The sequence below is a fragment of the Typopeltis vanoorti genome, chromosome 13 (genome assembly GCF_054136105.1).
Source record: "Typopeltis vanoorti isolate ZY-2024b chromosome 13, IOZ_Tvanoo_1.0, whole genome shotgun sequence".
In the NCBI taxonomy this organism is placed as follows: domain Eukaryota; kingdom Metazoa; phylum Arthropoda; class Arachnida; order Uropygi; family Thelyphonidae; genus Typopeltis; species Typopeltis vanoorti.
The window spans coordinates 5,948,428-5,962,921 of record NC_143561.1 but is presented as its reverse complement, the minus strand read 5'-3'; the positions used below and the strand labels follow the sequence as shown (position 1 = coordinate 5,962,921).

At 36.5% G+C, this 14,494-nt stretch overlaps 1 protein-coding gene across 1 annotated transcript in view; it reads right to left on the bottom strand.

Moving 5' to 3' along the window:
* LOC150099904 (adenylate cyclase type 5-like) overlaps positions 1 to 14,494 on the bottom strand; it is a 221,665-nt gene that overhangs the window by 166,730 nt on the left and 40,441 nt on the right. Inside the window, exons 4-5 of the mRNA XM_090403170.1 lie at positions 11,998 to 12,237; positions 3,040 to 3,198 (exon numbers count right to left, since the gene is read on the bottom strand). Coding sequence (XP_090259296.1) covers positions 3,040 to 3,198; positions 11,998 to 12,237 — 399 coding nt within the window. The remainder of the gene's footprint in view (positions 1 to 3,039; positions 3,199 to 11,997; positions 12,238 to 14,494) is intronic.

The window sequence follows — 14,494 nt, the reverse complement described above, 5'->3', positions numbered from 1 at the left end:
AAGCACTTTTTTGTATGCCGATCTTAGCCGTTTTTTATTCATTTCTTCTTTTAAACAGTCCAACAATGACACATAATAGACTCCTGTTATTGTCTTACCCTTTTCCAAATAGTCAATCATGATAATTCCTTGGGAATCCCAAAAAGCAGTGGCCATCACCCTCCCAGCTGACAAAACAGTCTTCGCTTTTTTTTGTAGCTCTTTCACCAGGCATTGTCCATCATATTGACTGCTGCTTGAACTCAGGTGTATAGTGGTGGATCCAAGTTTCATCTATCTACAGTCACAAATAGATGCAAAAAAGCCTGCGAATTGAACATTGCCAAACACTGCACTGAAATGACTTTTCGGATGCGTTTTTGATTGACAGTCAACAATCATGGCACCCATCATGCACACAGCATTTTTATGTGCAATTTTTCATGCAGGATATTATACCCGTTCAGTTGAGATGCCTACAATCTCGGCAATCTCATGCACTTTCACGTGGTGGTCTTCCATAACGATACCATTGATTTTGTCAATCATTTCCTTCGTAGTGACCTCATTCAGTGTCTGGAGCACACTTCATCTTTGATGGACTTACGACCACATTTAAACTCATTTATCCAAAAATAAATAGTCTTTAATGCTGGTGCAGAGTCCCCATGAACTGCATCTCACTCAGCTTTGATCTGCACGGCAGTCCACTTCTTCAAATCAAAGTGTTTTATCACTGCATGAAACTCGTTTTTCTCCATTTTTATGAAAAAATGCGAATATGGTCATTTTAAATGTTTGCCAAACAAGAACTATGTGTTGCAAGTGGCTAAAATTTTGCAAGGGGTGATGAAAAAAAAATGATACGTGCTGACACTGGTATGAATGAATGAATTGTGTTGCTGTCTATTGGAAATTTACAAATTTACAAACTTTTTAAACAAACTTCGTAGCAGAAAAGAACTCGCAAGAATTTCAAGATAACCAAAGAAATCTTGGAAGCTCATTCCTTTCTTTCTGTCCAATACGTCAATAATTTTACTATGCTCCACTCTGTTCAACTCATAAAAATCGAAAGAAAATAAAAACTAACAAATAATAAAGAGTAGTTATATATCAGAAATACCAATTTTTTGCTCAAAACAGGCTAATTAAATGTTCTTCTTATCATATGTGGGATATAAACTTGCCAGGCAAATGATGCATGTATAACAAAACTACTCAATCATCATCTTGTTCACTCCACAAGATACGGAGTAAATATCTTTTAGAGTGAATTTCAACAAATGCACAGAGGAACTGATTACCACCATTTCAATAGTGCAACTCTGGCTGCTTCCCATGTTAATAATAAGGAATAACTTACACACAGAATCAACAGATAATGACCAAAAACCAAAAAGAAAAAGATATGTGCAACAATTTGAACATGGTAGTTTACCTATACTGGATAAATCACATATAATCATGTTTGTATACTGACAAATCTTCCTGTTTTTTTTTTGTTGTTGTTTTTGTTTTTTAATATGAATCCTACTCATAAAAAATTACAAACCTATACTATATTATGTGATGGCTTCTTACAATTTAAATGAATTTATAATAGAGGGAGATAAAATAGAAATCACTGAAAGTTATTATTTACTGGGGTTCAGAATCAGAAATGATGGTAAATGTGTAGATGAAATTAAAAATTAAAAGAAGGATAGTCATAGGAATAAAAGTTATGTTAAACCTGACAAAAATTGTGAAAGACAGAGAGGTGTGAGTAAGGACATGAAAGTTATAACTGTCAAAGCAATGGTATTTCCAGTAGTGATGTATGAATGCGAATGTGGATTATTAAGAAGAAAGACAGAAAGTGAATTGATTCATTTGAATTATGGGCATGGAGGAGACTATTAAGAATCCCACAGACTGCAAGAATGACCAATAAGGTTTTAGAGATTATAAAGACAGAATGATCCTTGGAAGAAATGATCGCTAAACAGAAGTTGATAGATATACTTTGGACATATTATGCAAGCTGATGAATCATTGAAAAAGGCAGTTATGTTAGGGAAGATTGAGGGAATGAGGAGAAGGGAAAGACTGCAAAAGAGTTGGATGGATAACATAAAAAAAACTTACCAACTTGAACTTACAATTGCTGAAAGAAAGGACAAGAGGCCAAGTGGAATGTTGCGCTTTTGTTCACATGATCACCAAGACTTGAAAATGACTGGATGGCACATATTGGATAAGCTACGAGTTAAATTATCCAGAAACCTTGCTCTAGAGTAGTCCACAGTGAATTTTAAGCCACTTCAAACCTCTAATAAAGAGTGTGGTGATTTCACACTAGGAAATGATATCCATCTACCACCTCAAAAATTTTATTTTTACATCCATCTGCAAGCAAAAGATATTTGACAAGACAACTGGATAAGAAAAGAAATAAAGCTGATCTTTAGTAGAGTGAATGACTGATACTTGATTTAGGATAGTCAGGTTGTATTTCTTGTCTTCCTAAGGTGCCTTTTAGATAAGGAACTGGAATGCAAGAATGGTATGTTCAATTTATCTAGAAAAATTTATCAAGAATCATCAAACAATTGCAAAGTAATACCATTCTTTCTACACATTCCGTTTTTATGTTAATCTTACCTATGAACGGTTGCAAACCTAATTTTCATCAATAATGTGAGTTGGGCAAAGTTAGATAATTCATCTATACCATAGTGGAAATTTTAACCCCACAGTCTGCTGATTGAAAAGCAGAGATGCTATCCAACCAGGCCAGCACATGACAACATGAACGAACCATGTTTTTCACCTTGAAATTATACATTTTGTATAATTCAAATGTGACTGTCTCACAGAAAATCTCTATTTATTTTTTTACCCATAACATTATTTTACAAAAATCCTTAAATTTAGATATTATTAAATATATGCATAAGATCTGTAAATACTAAGACACTAAAATATTAGTTTTCAATATTTAACTCACAAATCACAACTGACTGAGAACTAGTGGGGCACTTTTCAACAACATGTCAATAAATATTCAGAACTCACCCAGGAATTCCTCCAGCCTCCATATAATTTGCTAAAGTTACATCATTAGACCAGACATCAAACTGCCACTTTCTAAGACCTAATACACCACAATGAACACGTCCAGTATGAATGCCTACTCTCATATTTACATCTACTCCAGTAACTTCTCTTACTAACCTGTGAAAGAAACACAGAGAGACACAAATTTCATTATTCAGTAAGATTAGTCAATGCAGATAATTTTTAAAAATATATTCAAACATAATGTATTCTTTCTCGTGGAAAGGCTTAAACGTTGGTTATGCAGTTTTTTACTAAGTAATTTAAGGAAAGTACAACGTCACTAGGATATACATTAAAATAAATTTTAATATACGTCAATATTTCGGCAACGTCACATTGCCATTTTCAAGAAACTTAAGAACAAGACACGTGCACACAGGCACAACAAACAGTAAATGAAAAGAAAAACAAGAAAATAATAATCACCAAAGTTGATAAAGGGAATGCCACAGTATTGCTTAACCAAAAGGATTACACAGGTAAGCTGAAAGCATTATTGTTAGATCGGGCTATTTACCTTCCTACTGAGTACAATCCCACCAACTCGCAAATTAGAAAACTCTACAGGCTCCTTAAGAAGGCCACTTCTTGGCCTGTGGAAATCACTAACAAATTAAAACCATTTAACTCCATACCCCCCCCCCCCCGTATTTATGGATTCCCAAAAATACATAAGGAAAATGTGCCATTACGTCCCTTAGTGGATGGCATTGATTCCCCCCACATACAAACTAGCTAAACATTTGGCCCAAGCACTCTCACACTATACTGACAACACACCATCACACATAAAAAAACTCAGCCCACTTCAAAGCCAGCATAGAAAATCTTGCACTCAAACACACTGACATAATGGTCAGTTTTGATGTCCCACTCAAAGAATCCTTAGAGCTAATCCAAGTTAAATTTCCTCCTGATATCACAGCCCTTTTTCAGTTCACAATGAACTTGGGCTATTTTGTTTGGCAAGGAAAATTCTACAAACAAATAGCAGGGACGGCCATGGGTTCTCCACTCTCCCCACCCTTGGGCAACTTTTATATGGAGACTTTTGAAGAGAAAGCCTTAAACTCTGCCCCACAAAAACCAACCATTTGGCTTCGCTATGTTGATGATGTGTTTGCTATTTGGCCACATCGCTCCGATGCACTCCTCTCCTTCCTAACACATATAAACAACCAACACCCCAGAATCAAATTCACCCTGGAAGAAGAAAAAAATAACTGCCTTCCTTTCTTAGACACACTAGTCACCCGCCAGCCTGATGGAACCTTGGTTTTCTCAGTCTATAGAAAACCCACCCATACAGGCAGATACATTCACCAACAATCCCACCACCCTCTCCTCACAACAATATGGAGTCATTAAGACACTACACAACAAGGCTAAACTAATCTGTTCAAATGACAATGCACTAACCACAGAACTAAACCACATTCTCAACATTTTCTCAGCCAATGGCTACCCCTCCAAAAATTTCCAAAAAATATTGAAACCAGCACCCCCCCCCCCGCAACAAGGATTACTCTAAATCCATCACCATACCCTATATCCGAGGCACCGCAGAAAAAATTACAAAAACTTAAAAAAAAAACGACTTAACCTCTTGTTACAGACCATATAAAAAATTGGCATCCCTTATCTGCTCTACTAAAGACCCCCCCCCCCAGACCTGCCTGGTGTATACCAGGTCCCTTGCAGCTGTAAGCTGTCCTACTTTGGCTAAACAGGCAGGGCAGCCAATATCAGAATTTCAGAACACAAGGACTACATCCAGTTTCACCAGTACAGCCACTCTGGTCTTGCTGACCATGCACTGGATACCTGCTATAGAATACGGTGGAAGAAAGCCACGATAGTACACCGTATCATGGTAAATACAAGTAAATACTATCATGGTAAATACAAGTAAATACTATCATGGTAAATACAAGTATGAAAGTTGTATTTCATACTTGTATTTACTATGGTAAATACAAGTATGAAAGGCTTTTCATGGAATCAGCTTCAGCCCTAAGAAACAATCCGAACCTCAACAAATTTGGCTGCATGAGACTGCCCCAAATTTGGGAAACCTACATCAGAAGACCTTCAGCACAATCACCCAAGAATACCAACATTGCCTGCTAGGGAGCACCATCAGGACTTTAGGAGAAATAATAGTACCTGCTTCTTCCTCATTTACTGTTTGTTGTGCCTGCATGCACGTGTCTTGTTCTTAAGTTTCTTGAAAATGGCAACATGACGTTGTCGAAATATTGAAGTATATTAAAATTTATTTTAATGTATATCCTAGTGACGTTGTAATTTCCTTAAATTACTTAGTAAAAAATGTATTCTTTCATGTGTATATTTGTAAAATCCACAACACAGGAGAAGAAATTAATAATCTGAGAAAACGCAGAGATATTAAATCATATCATTAGGTAAATGACTGAACTTAGAAGGAAGAATAAATCATGGAGTAAAAGAATAAATCTAGAGGGCATAATAAGAAATGCATAATCTGATATAAGTAAAACAAGCGCTGCATGAAGGGCACAGAGCCTCAAAACTTTATTTGAACTTTAATTCGGAAATTACACAAGAAAGAAATTAAAAAAAATCAAACTAGTTTTGTAACATAAAACTACTAATCACAACAGAATAAGGAAAATAAACTTTCTGAAAGGAAACTTAGAGTTATATTTGGGAAACACATTATGAGGAAGGCTGTTCCAGAGGCTTTGAGTCTCTTCGCTTTTTTGTTTCTTTTGTTTATTTTTTTACTCTATGATTTTTTTCCTATTTTTTTATTAATTTATTTAATTCATTTATCAAAGTCTCTGTAACACAGTTGGTATAGACGAAGCCCTTTGATTGGAAAGATCTTGTTTGATTACTGTCCACGAGTTGAGGAACCTTTATCTGGTCTCTTTCAACTAAAGGTGAGTTAGCAGGTCTCATTTGGAGGTAGAGGGTTTTCTCACACAGAAACTAGTTTTTCATCCTTCAGAAAACAGGCAAATTAGCCCTGTGAACACAACACAGATTTACAGTCATAAAATATACTTAATCCCTCATTAGGAGGGCTCAACCCATCCTATGAGATGGGGGAATTCTTGTTGAAAGGCTTATACGCTGGATAAACATGATAACTAATAATTAAGGAATTGACAGCGTACACTAGAAATATAAATTAAAAACAACTTTAATAAATACTTTCCGATATTTCGGCAATGTCATGTTGCCATCTTCTTGGGAACTTAAAATAAAGAACAGGTGCACGCAAATGTTACATAACAGCAAATGAGAAACGAAGCGAGGAAGCTACCGTTTTCCTAAAGTCCTGATGGTGCCCCTGGCGGGCTATATTGGTAATTATTAGCCTTTGGGCTGAAGTTCTTCTGATATATGTTTCCCAAATTTGGGGCAGTCTTATGCACCCAAATTTGTTGAGGTTTGGCATGTTCCTAAGGGCTGAGGCTGATTCCACGAATAGTCTTTCATACTGAATGACCACTTTGCAAGAATATATCATCCTATTGAGGTTACTGCTTTACCTACATCCTCTGTCCAAAGAGAAATCAAGCTTTTCAAAAATAGAAGAAACTAGTGGCACCACCTGTTGTATCCTTTTGTTGTCGAAAGCGGAAAACTTCATTAGTGTTGTGTCAATTGTTTATGACATTTGTTTCATTAGAAGCTGAGTTACAGTTCCAAGAGTGACAGTGTGTTTTGACAATGGTCGGATAATGAGTTTCAAACAGAGCTGTGATTGACTTTTGTGTTAAACTTGGTAAAGGTTTTACCGAAATGCTTCAAAAAGCATATGGTGATGAATGTTTATCCCATACTCAAGTTTACGAGTGGTTTAAGCGATTTCAAAGTGGTCATAAGACACTTGAGGATGACGAAAAGCCAGGGCCATCCAAAAACTGGACTGAGTGAAGTTAACATCCAAAAAGTGCATGATTTCATCAAAGAAAACCGTGAGATTGATTGAAGATGAATTGGGGATTCCAAAAATAACTGTGCGCAACATTTTGACCGAGAGTTTGGGCCTTCATAAATTGAATTCGCAATTTGTTCCCACAAGTTGAACCAATGACCAAAAAATGTATCGAAATGAACACTGCAAGGACCTTATTAAAACCGCTCTCATAAGGACTCAAACTTCCTTGAAACGATCATTACTGGTGATGAAACATAGCGTTTTGAGTATGAGCCTGAATCAAAGCACCAGAGTGCTGAGTGGAGACCACCAGAAGAGGGGCATCCGAAAAAAAAGTCGCTTGGAGAAGTCAAAAGTAAAGACAATGCTGATTTGTTTCTATGATTCCAAGGGCATTATCCACAAAGAATTCATTCCACCTGGCCAAACGGTCAATGGTGAGTTTTATCTCAAAGTTTGAAGCGATTGATAGCGGGAATTCGTCGCATATGGCATGAATATTGCGATACAGGCAGCTGGTCACTTTTGCACGATAATGCACCATCTCATTGTTCAAACATTGTGAAACAGTTTTTGAGCAAAAACCAAGTTTGTGTTCAATCACTCGCCATATTCACCTGATTTAGCACCCTGTAACTTCTTTCTCTTCCCCTGACTTCATTTGCCAATGAAAGGTAAGTGATACGATAGCACTGAAAACGTTCAAGCAGCAGTAACCACGACCCTCAACAGTATCCCAAAAACTGATATAAAAAAACTCATTTAACGAATTAATTGACCGTGCCAAACACTGTATCAAAGCTGAGGGAGAGTATATTTATTGAAATAAATTATTTGAATAATTATAATTGGTCTGTGTTTTATTTTCTATCAAAAGTTCAGTTTCTTTTTGGACAGAGGGTGTATTGTGACAGACACTAATGTGGAAACAGAGGTAGATGAATCGGAGGTGCTTAGGATATTAGAATCTCGATGTAAATACAGCTGTGGGATTAGATGGGATATCAGCTAGGATTTTGCGAGAATGTGCAAGGGAACTGGCAATGCCCTTGACTGGGCTCTTTAATTTAAGTCTCAGCTCTAATAGTTCCGAGAGTGGAAAGAGGGCAAAATAATTCCCTTGCATAAGGGAGGTTCTAAGACTGCAGTAGCAAATTATAGACCAATCAGTATCTCAAGCATGGAAAAATTGGTCAAAAAGAAGATTCAAGAATGGGTAGATAAAAATATGGTACTGTACAAGGGACAACATGACTTTGCAAAGGGTCAGTCATACCTTAGTAATGAACTATCTTTTTATAATAGAGTAGCAGCAGAGTTGGATAAAGGAAATGGCTATATGTCGATTCTGCTGAATTTTGCAAAGGCATTTGACAGAATACCCCATGGAACTCTGTTACGTAAATTAGAACAAATGGGGATGGACATGACTGCTTAAGTGAATAAGAGGGTAGCTGCTGAACAAATATCAAAGAGTGGTATATGGAGAGGCAGAATCAAGGCAAAAACAGGTAACTAATGCCATGCCGAAAGGTTCAGTGCTGGGAACATTGCTACTTAATTTGTACATAAATGATATAGGAATGAATCGCGGCGTTGTGGAGAGCTTGCGGGATGATTTAAATAGGTTGTCAGTGTGGGTAAAAGATAATGGGCATCAGTTAAATGTGGGGAAATGTAAAATTATGCATTTTGGGATAAATAGATTACAAGCTGTAGATCACATTGATGGCACTATACTCCAGGAAATAGATGAAGCTAGAGATTTAAGGGTGGTGGTAGACAGAGAATTAAAGTTTAGAGGACATATTGCTAAGGTAGCCCCAAAAGATCAACTTGGCTATTGAAGAACACATTAAAAGTTATTATTATTATTATTACATGATACCTCCAGGGAGAACAAAGACTCATCGAGGGAGGGCACCTACTCAACAACTCTCCGTCTCCACCACTCAATCCAACTACAACTACTTTCATCATCTACACCAATGCCATCTACTGCCGAACACCACCAGTAGTATTTTCACAGGCAGTCACAAACATCCATGCCCATGGTGGGATTCAAATCTGCAGCCTTTTGGCTGGAGAGCAGATATGCTAACCACTTGGCCAACCAGGCCAGCTGATTAGAATTAGAAATAAGAAAGTTGTTATTCCTCTTAATAAGACCTTGATATGTCCACATCTGGATTACTGTGTTCAAGTCTGGTACCATGGGTTTCTTGGGAATGAGAACGTGCTGGAGAGGATTCAGAGGCAAGTGACCTGTGGAATGTTCCCTGTGAGGATAGATTGAAAGTGTGTGGATTGCAGAAGTTGGCTGATAGGAGAAAAATTGGGGATATGATAGAAACATTTCAGTTGCTTAAAGGACAGATGCAGGAGAAATGTTTCTGCACTTGGCTGGGACTAGAACAAGGGGTCATCTCTGGAAGTTGAATAAAGGTGTGGTTAGTAGGAGTGTGAGGACAGCATTTTTTGCTTGGAGAGTTGTGAATGAGTTGCCAGAGTCAGTTGTGAGTGCTTTGTCTTTTAATGGGTTAAAGGAGAAGTATGATAGATTTTCTTGATAGATTGGGTCTCCCACAATGATTCTTTGGACTCCATCGAAATACCTGTATAACAATAATAAAAATATGAGCAAATTGCTAAAACATGAGCGTCCTTTAGTAAACCAATGCTGCTCTTTGCAGAGTATAGCTTGTTTATCTACCAATTTCTGTATGCAAGTTCTTCCCAACTTCTCTAAAATCTTCACCACCACACACCAGAGATATTGTGATCAGTAGTTAGATACATTAGTTTTTGCACAACCCTTGTACAATGGAACTATCATACATTTCTGTGGTATTATTCCTAAGCTGATACCATGTGAAAGACCTAGCCAATTTGGCTGAACATTCCTTTATCACACATTCTGATATCCCATCTGTACCTAGTGACAAATTCTTATCCAAGTTATGCAATAGCTCTTCAACTTTATTCTCATGCACCTCTAACTCTTGATCCAATGGAGCAGTAGCACTGTGCACCATGTTGCATACACTTGGTTGATATATCTTAGTAAAGTGAGCACTCATTAATTGAACAATCTCAATTGCTTCTGAATGCAGATAGTACTAGAGTACTATCTGCATTCAGTAGTTATTCTTGGGGCATAATGATACAATTTTTTTAGATTGCCTTTAGCCTGCATAGCCAATTTCTTTTCATACTCCAATTTAGCTTTCTGCACAATATTGTTACTTTTCTGGTCTGCAGTTTATATATTTTATAACTCTTCTCACTCTTATTCTCACAATATTCTTTCCACATCATCATCTTGCAGATCTCTACAAGAAGATGATAATAAGATAAGATTAATAAGACTGCATATTCTACTCCCACCTCATTCATTTTTTGAACTCTAGGGATACATTCAGATAGCACCTCATTTAAACACTTTTTCAAAGACTTTTTTCTAGCTGACATTTTTCCCATTCAGTAACTGATACCATGGGATCAAAGATAGTATTCTCCTAAGTTGATCATAATTTCTAGCTTTGTAGTTCAGCATGGGAGCATCTATATAATTAGATACTTCCCAAGAAAGCATAGCATGAAGACTGACATCAACTATTGGTAAAATAATCATATTCATAACAGAGACCCCTTCTGATGCTATGAACAAATCTAACACTCTTTGATCTCAAGGCCCTTCTTTCACATGTTGCTTGAGAAAGTTGTCTCACAACAATTCAATAAATTCCTCTCAATTCTTATCATGAGATTTCTCTTCTACCCCATTAATGTATAAATAATTAAAGTCACCCATAATGATTGCTGGTTTAGTACCCATAAGGCTAAATTGGCAATGCATTTCATTGCCCCCTACAACTGACCTGCCAGATCAGTAGCAACACCCCACCATATATTTCATACTGTCAGCCTCCACTTCATAACCTCAAACTCACTGCTACCTGGGACATTATTACCAGCATTTTTTTCTTGCAGTTCTATCCTAAATAAACTTAAGTCATCTGATTTCATTGATAGTACCCCCCCCTCCTCTCCTATTTCTTCTGTCATTCCTAAAAAAAGTATACCCATTACACTTGATTCCAGTTAACATATCTGATTCCGATAGCCAAGTTTCACTAATGCCAACAATCTTAGGCCACAATGTATTCAATAAAGCAACAAACTTAATCCCTTTGTTTCTTATTGAACGTTCCTGTCATTTGTATATAGATATAAATTACCACCTAGCCTATCCTTATAATTAGATATGTAATGTATCTGGCCTTGTTGAAGAATTTTCTTTCTCCCTCTTCAGACATATGCAAAAGGTCTGAACCCAATGTGTATATTTCCATCCCTTTGCCCTAAATATTGTTCAAAATCCTACATACATCCTAAATATTGTCCTAAACCATGTTCAAAGCCATTCATATCTTTATCATGTTTGCATACCATAGCAAAAATTATTTCTCTTTCACACATTTTCCCCATTCCTCCCTTGATATTGATTTAGTATCCCTGACTTATCTGACCTTCAAATGAATGAACCTTCAATTAACTAAATCTTGAAGGGGGGGGGGGGGTAGTGTATGCCAACTGACACTTCTGATACAGCACCATGTAACTGTACCTTCAGTTATGCAACTGGATAACTGAAGGTACAGTTATATACCTGAATTATACACCTTAGTGTATAATTCAGGTGTATAACTCTTCTTCAGATGTCTGCATTATACTTAGTGGTGTTTATGTTTGCTAATTGCAAACATAAACACCACTAAGGTGTATAATTCAGGGATTACAGTGTGTGTGTGTGTGTGTGTGTGTGTGTGTGTGTGTGTGTGTGTGTGTGTGTGTGTGTGTGTGTGTGTGTGTGTGTGTGTGTGTGTGTAAAATTGTACAAAGAGTGACTGTAAAGTAAAAGGGACAGAGAGAAATAATTATTTTAGAAGACAAATATTCAAATGCATTATACTTACGCGATTGCATCAATCATATCCAATCCCATCTCTACACAACAATGTGCATGATCAGGGCGTGGATCTGGAAGCCCACTAACACAGTAATAACAATCACCCAAAAGTTTAATGCGAAGACAATGGTTTTCTGTTGCCAACTTATCAAAACGTGCAAAAAGTTCATTGAGTATCTTAACAACTTCTTCAGCTGTACACTGAGATGCAAGACTGGTAAACCCACAGATGTCTGCAAAGAGGATACTGTTAAAATGAAAACCATAATTAGTAATATCACCTTATAACATGCATTATAATTATAAAGTAAAGATAAATACTTTGACATATTTTTTTTTTATCACAGAAATTTATTAGCAAGTTTTAACTTGCAAATAGCTCAACATTTCGGAAGCTTAAATCAAGCCATCAACTTCAGGATATGATGAAAAGCAAAGACTATAAAAAAATTTTAACTAATGCAACTGCTCAAGTCAATGGTGGTACACATGCTGCTTCATTGATGCTGTTTGTATTTCCTGCTGACTGCTACAGTTAAGTGATATATGGTGAAATAAATTTACATTCACTATAGGGATTGTAAACATGAGCATCAATTTAATGAAACAGTCCCTGTATAAAGAAACCACATGATACTGAGAAATGATGGTCTGAACATAAGCAGCAACTGAACATCCACTATAAGGTTCATACCACAGTACAATGACTAGGTTGAAGCAATCATCTAGCAATACTACAACAGTAACTCTGAGGTGACATACCTAACAATTAAAAACCACTATAGTCATATGCTGTTCCAAATCATCAATCTGAGTAACTTGTGTCAGTTAATATTTTGTCTGTGTGAAAAGTAATTTCATAGTCTACTTTTCATGTAAGGATGGCAGTAGTAATTACAAAAATATCAAGAATTTTAAAAATTATTAATAAATACAGATAGAGTATACCATATTTACTCAAACATAACTCACTTTTTTCCCCAAAATTAAAGTTCAAAAATCATGGTGCAACACATGTGGGAATTTTCGGCAACTAAAGTTTTCCAGGCAAAAAATAAGACATTTATAATTACATCTTCAGTATTCATTATAATTTATAATTGTTCACATTATTTATAAAATGAATGCATTTAAATTTTAATTTCCAAAATTATTTACGAGATCAGTTGCTCACCTTCATCACATGATATATCTGAATCTTCAGCGACAGTGCTTCTGTAATTAACTTGAAACACAGTTTCATTCTCCGTTTTATCATTTTGTAATCATAAGATCTTTGAGTTTATCATACCTGAGTTTAAAACCAGCACTCTAACTTGAATGTTTCTTCATATTTCAAGCAAAAATTACCAGTAATTTACAAGACTTGAGATACGTAATGAACAATCCTTCACGAATGACTCATGAGAAGTGAAAGCAAAGTGTGAAATGGACAGCTATGATAGGCCAGTAGAGAGACAGAGCAGCTATGAGGACATGCATATGATTGATGCAGTATTAACAAAAGATCGCACAACTCAACGACAAATGCAAGCAGACAATTATCGAGTTGAAATGTTGGATTCTCTTCAACTGAATTCCAAAATATCTGAAACTGCCATAACAACATTCACTATACATTTCTTAGTTTTAACACATTCACATCAGCATGGTGTTTTGCCAGTATAGTCTAGTCTAGTCTAGTATAGTATAGTAAGCAGTACACAAACATAATGAGAAGTCCTGTCGGAACGACAGGACTTCTCATTATGTTTGTGTTCTGCTTCTGCATCGTGTGGACAAGCTCAACTGACACAAAGTTTCATCCCTTTGGTTGAATTTTATTGCTGCTTATTTGTGTGCCGCTTCCACATCAGGTAGACTCACATGCATATTAGGTACGAATGATTTGAAAGGAGATAAAATGGAAATGATAGAAGACCTGAATGAATTGTTTGAGGTAGCAAAAGAAAAGAGTGAGAGAGTTAGAATGATTAGTCTTTTGCCACGGTATGACAGTGAAATGTTTAAAAGGAGGGCTATAATTGCGAATGACTTTATGCGTGGGTTATGTATGACGAGTGGTGTGGAATTTGTGGATGTGTGGAGTGAGTTTGATGGGCGAAAGGATCTATATAAGATGGATGGCTTGCATTTGAATGGTTACGGTGTAAGAAGACTTGAGAAAGTGTTGCTGAATGTAGTGGATGTGCAAATTCAGGGAAACTAGATTTGTTAGGTGGGGGGGAGTAGAAATACAGTCCTTATGGAGGCAGTTGAATGTAAGAATGAATATAATATGCCAGAGCAAATAAGGACAACAAATCTGAGTGGGATAGTTAATATAAGGCATCAAGGTAGGGTTGGGGCTAATGGGGGTCTTAAATTCATGTACACTAATGCTAGGAGTATTAGGAACAAGAAGGAAGAGTTTTTGGCTATGGTTGGCACTTCCAGACCACAGGTTATAGGTATTAGTGAAACATGGCTGACTGTAGATGATATAACTAGTGGGATTGAATGTG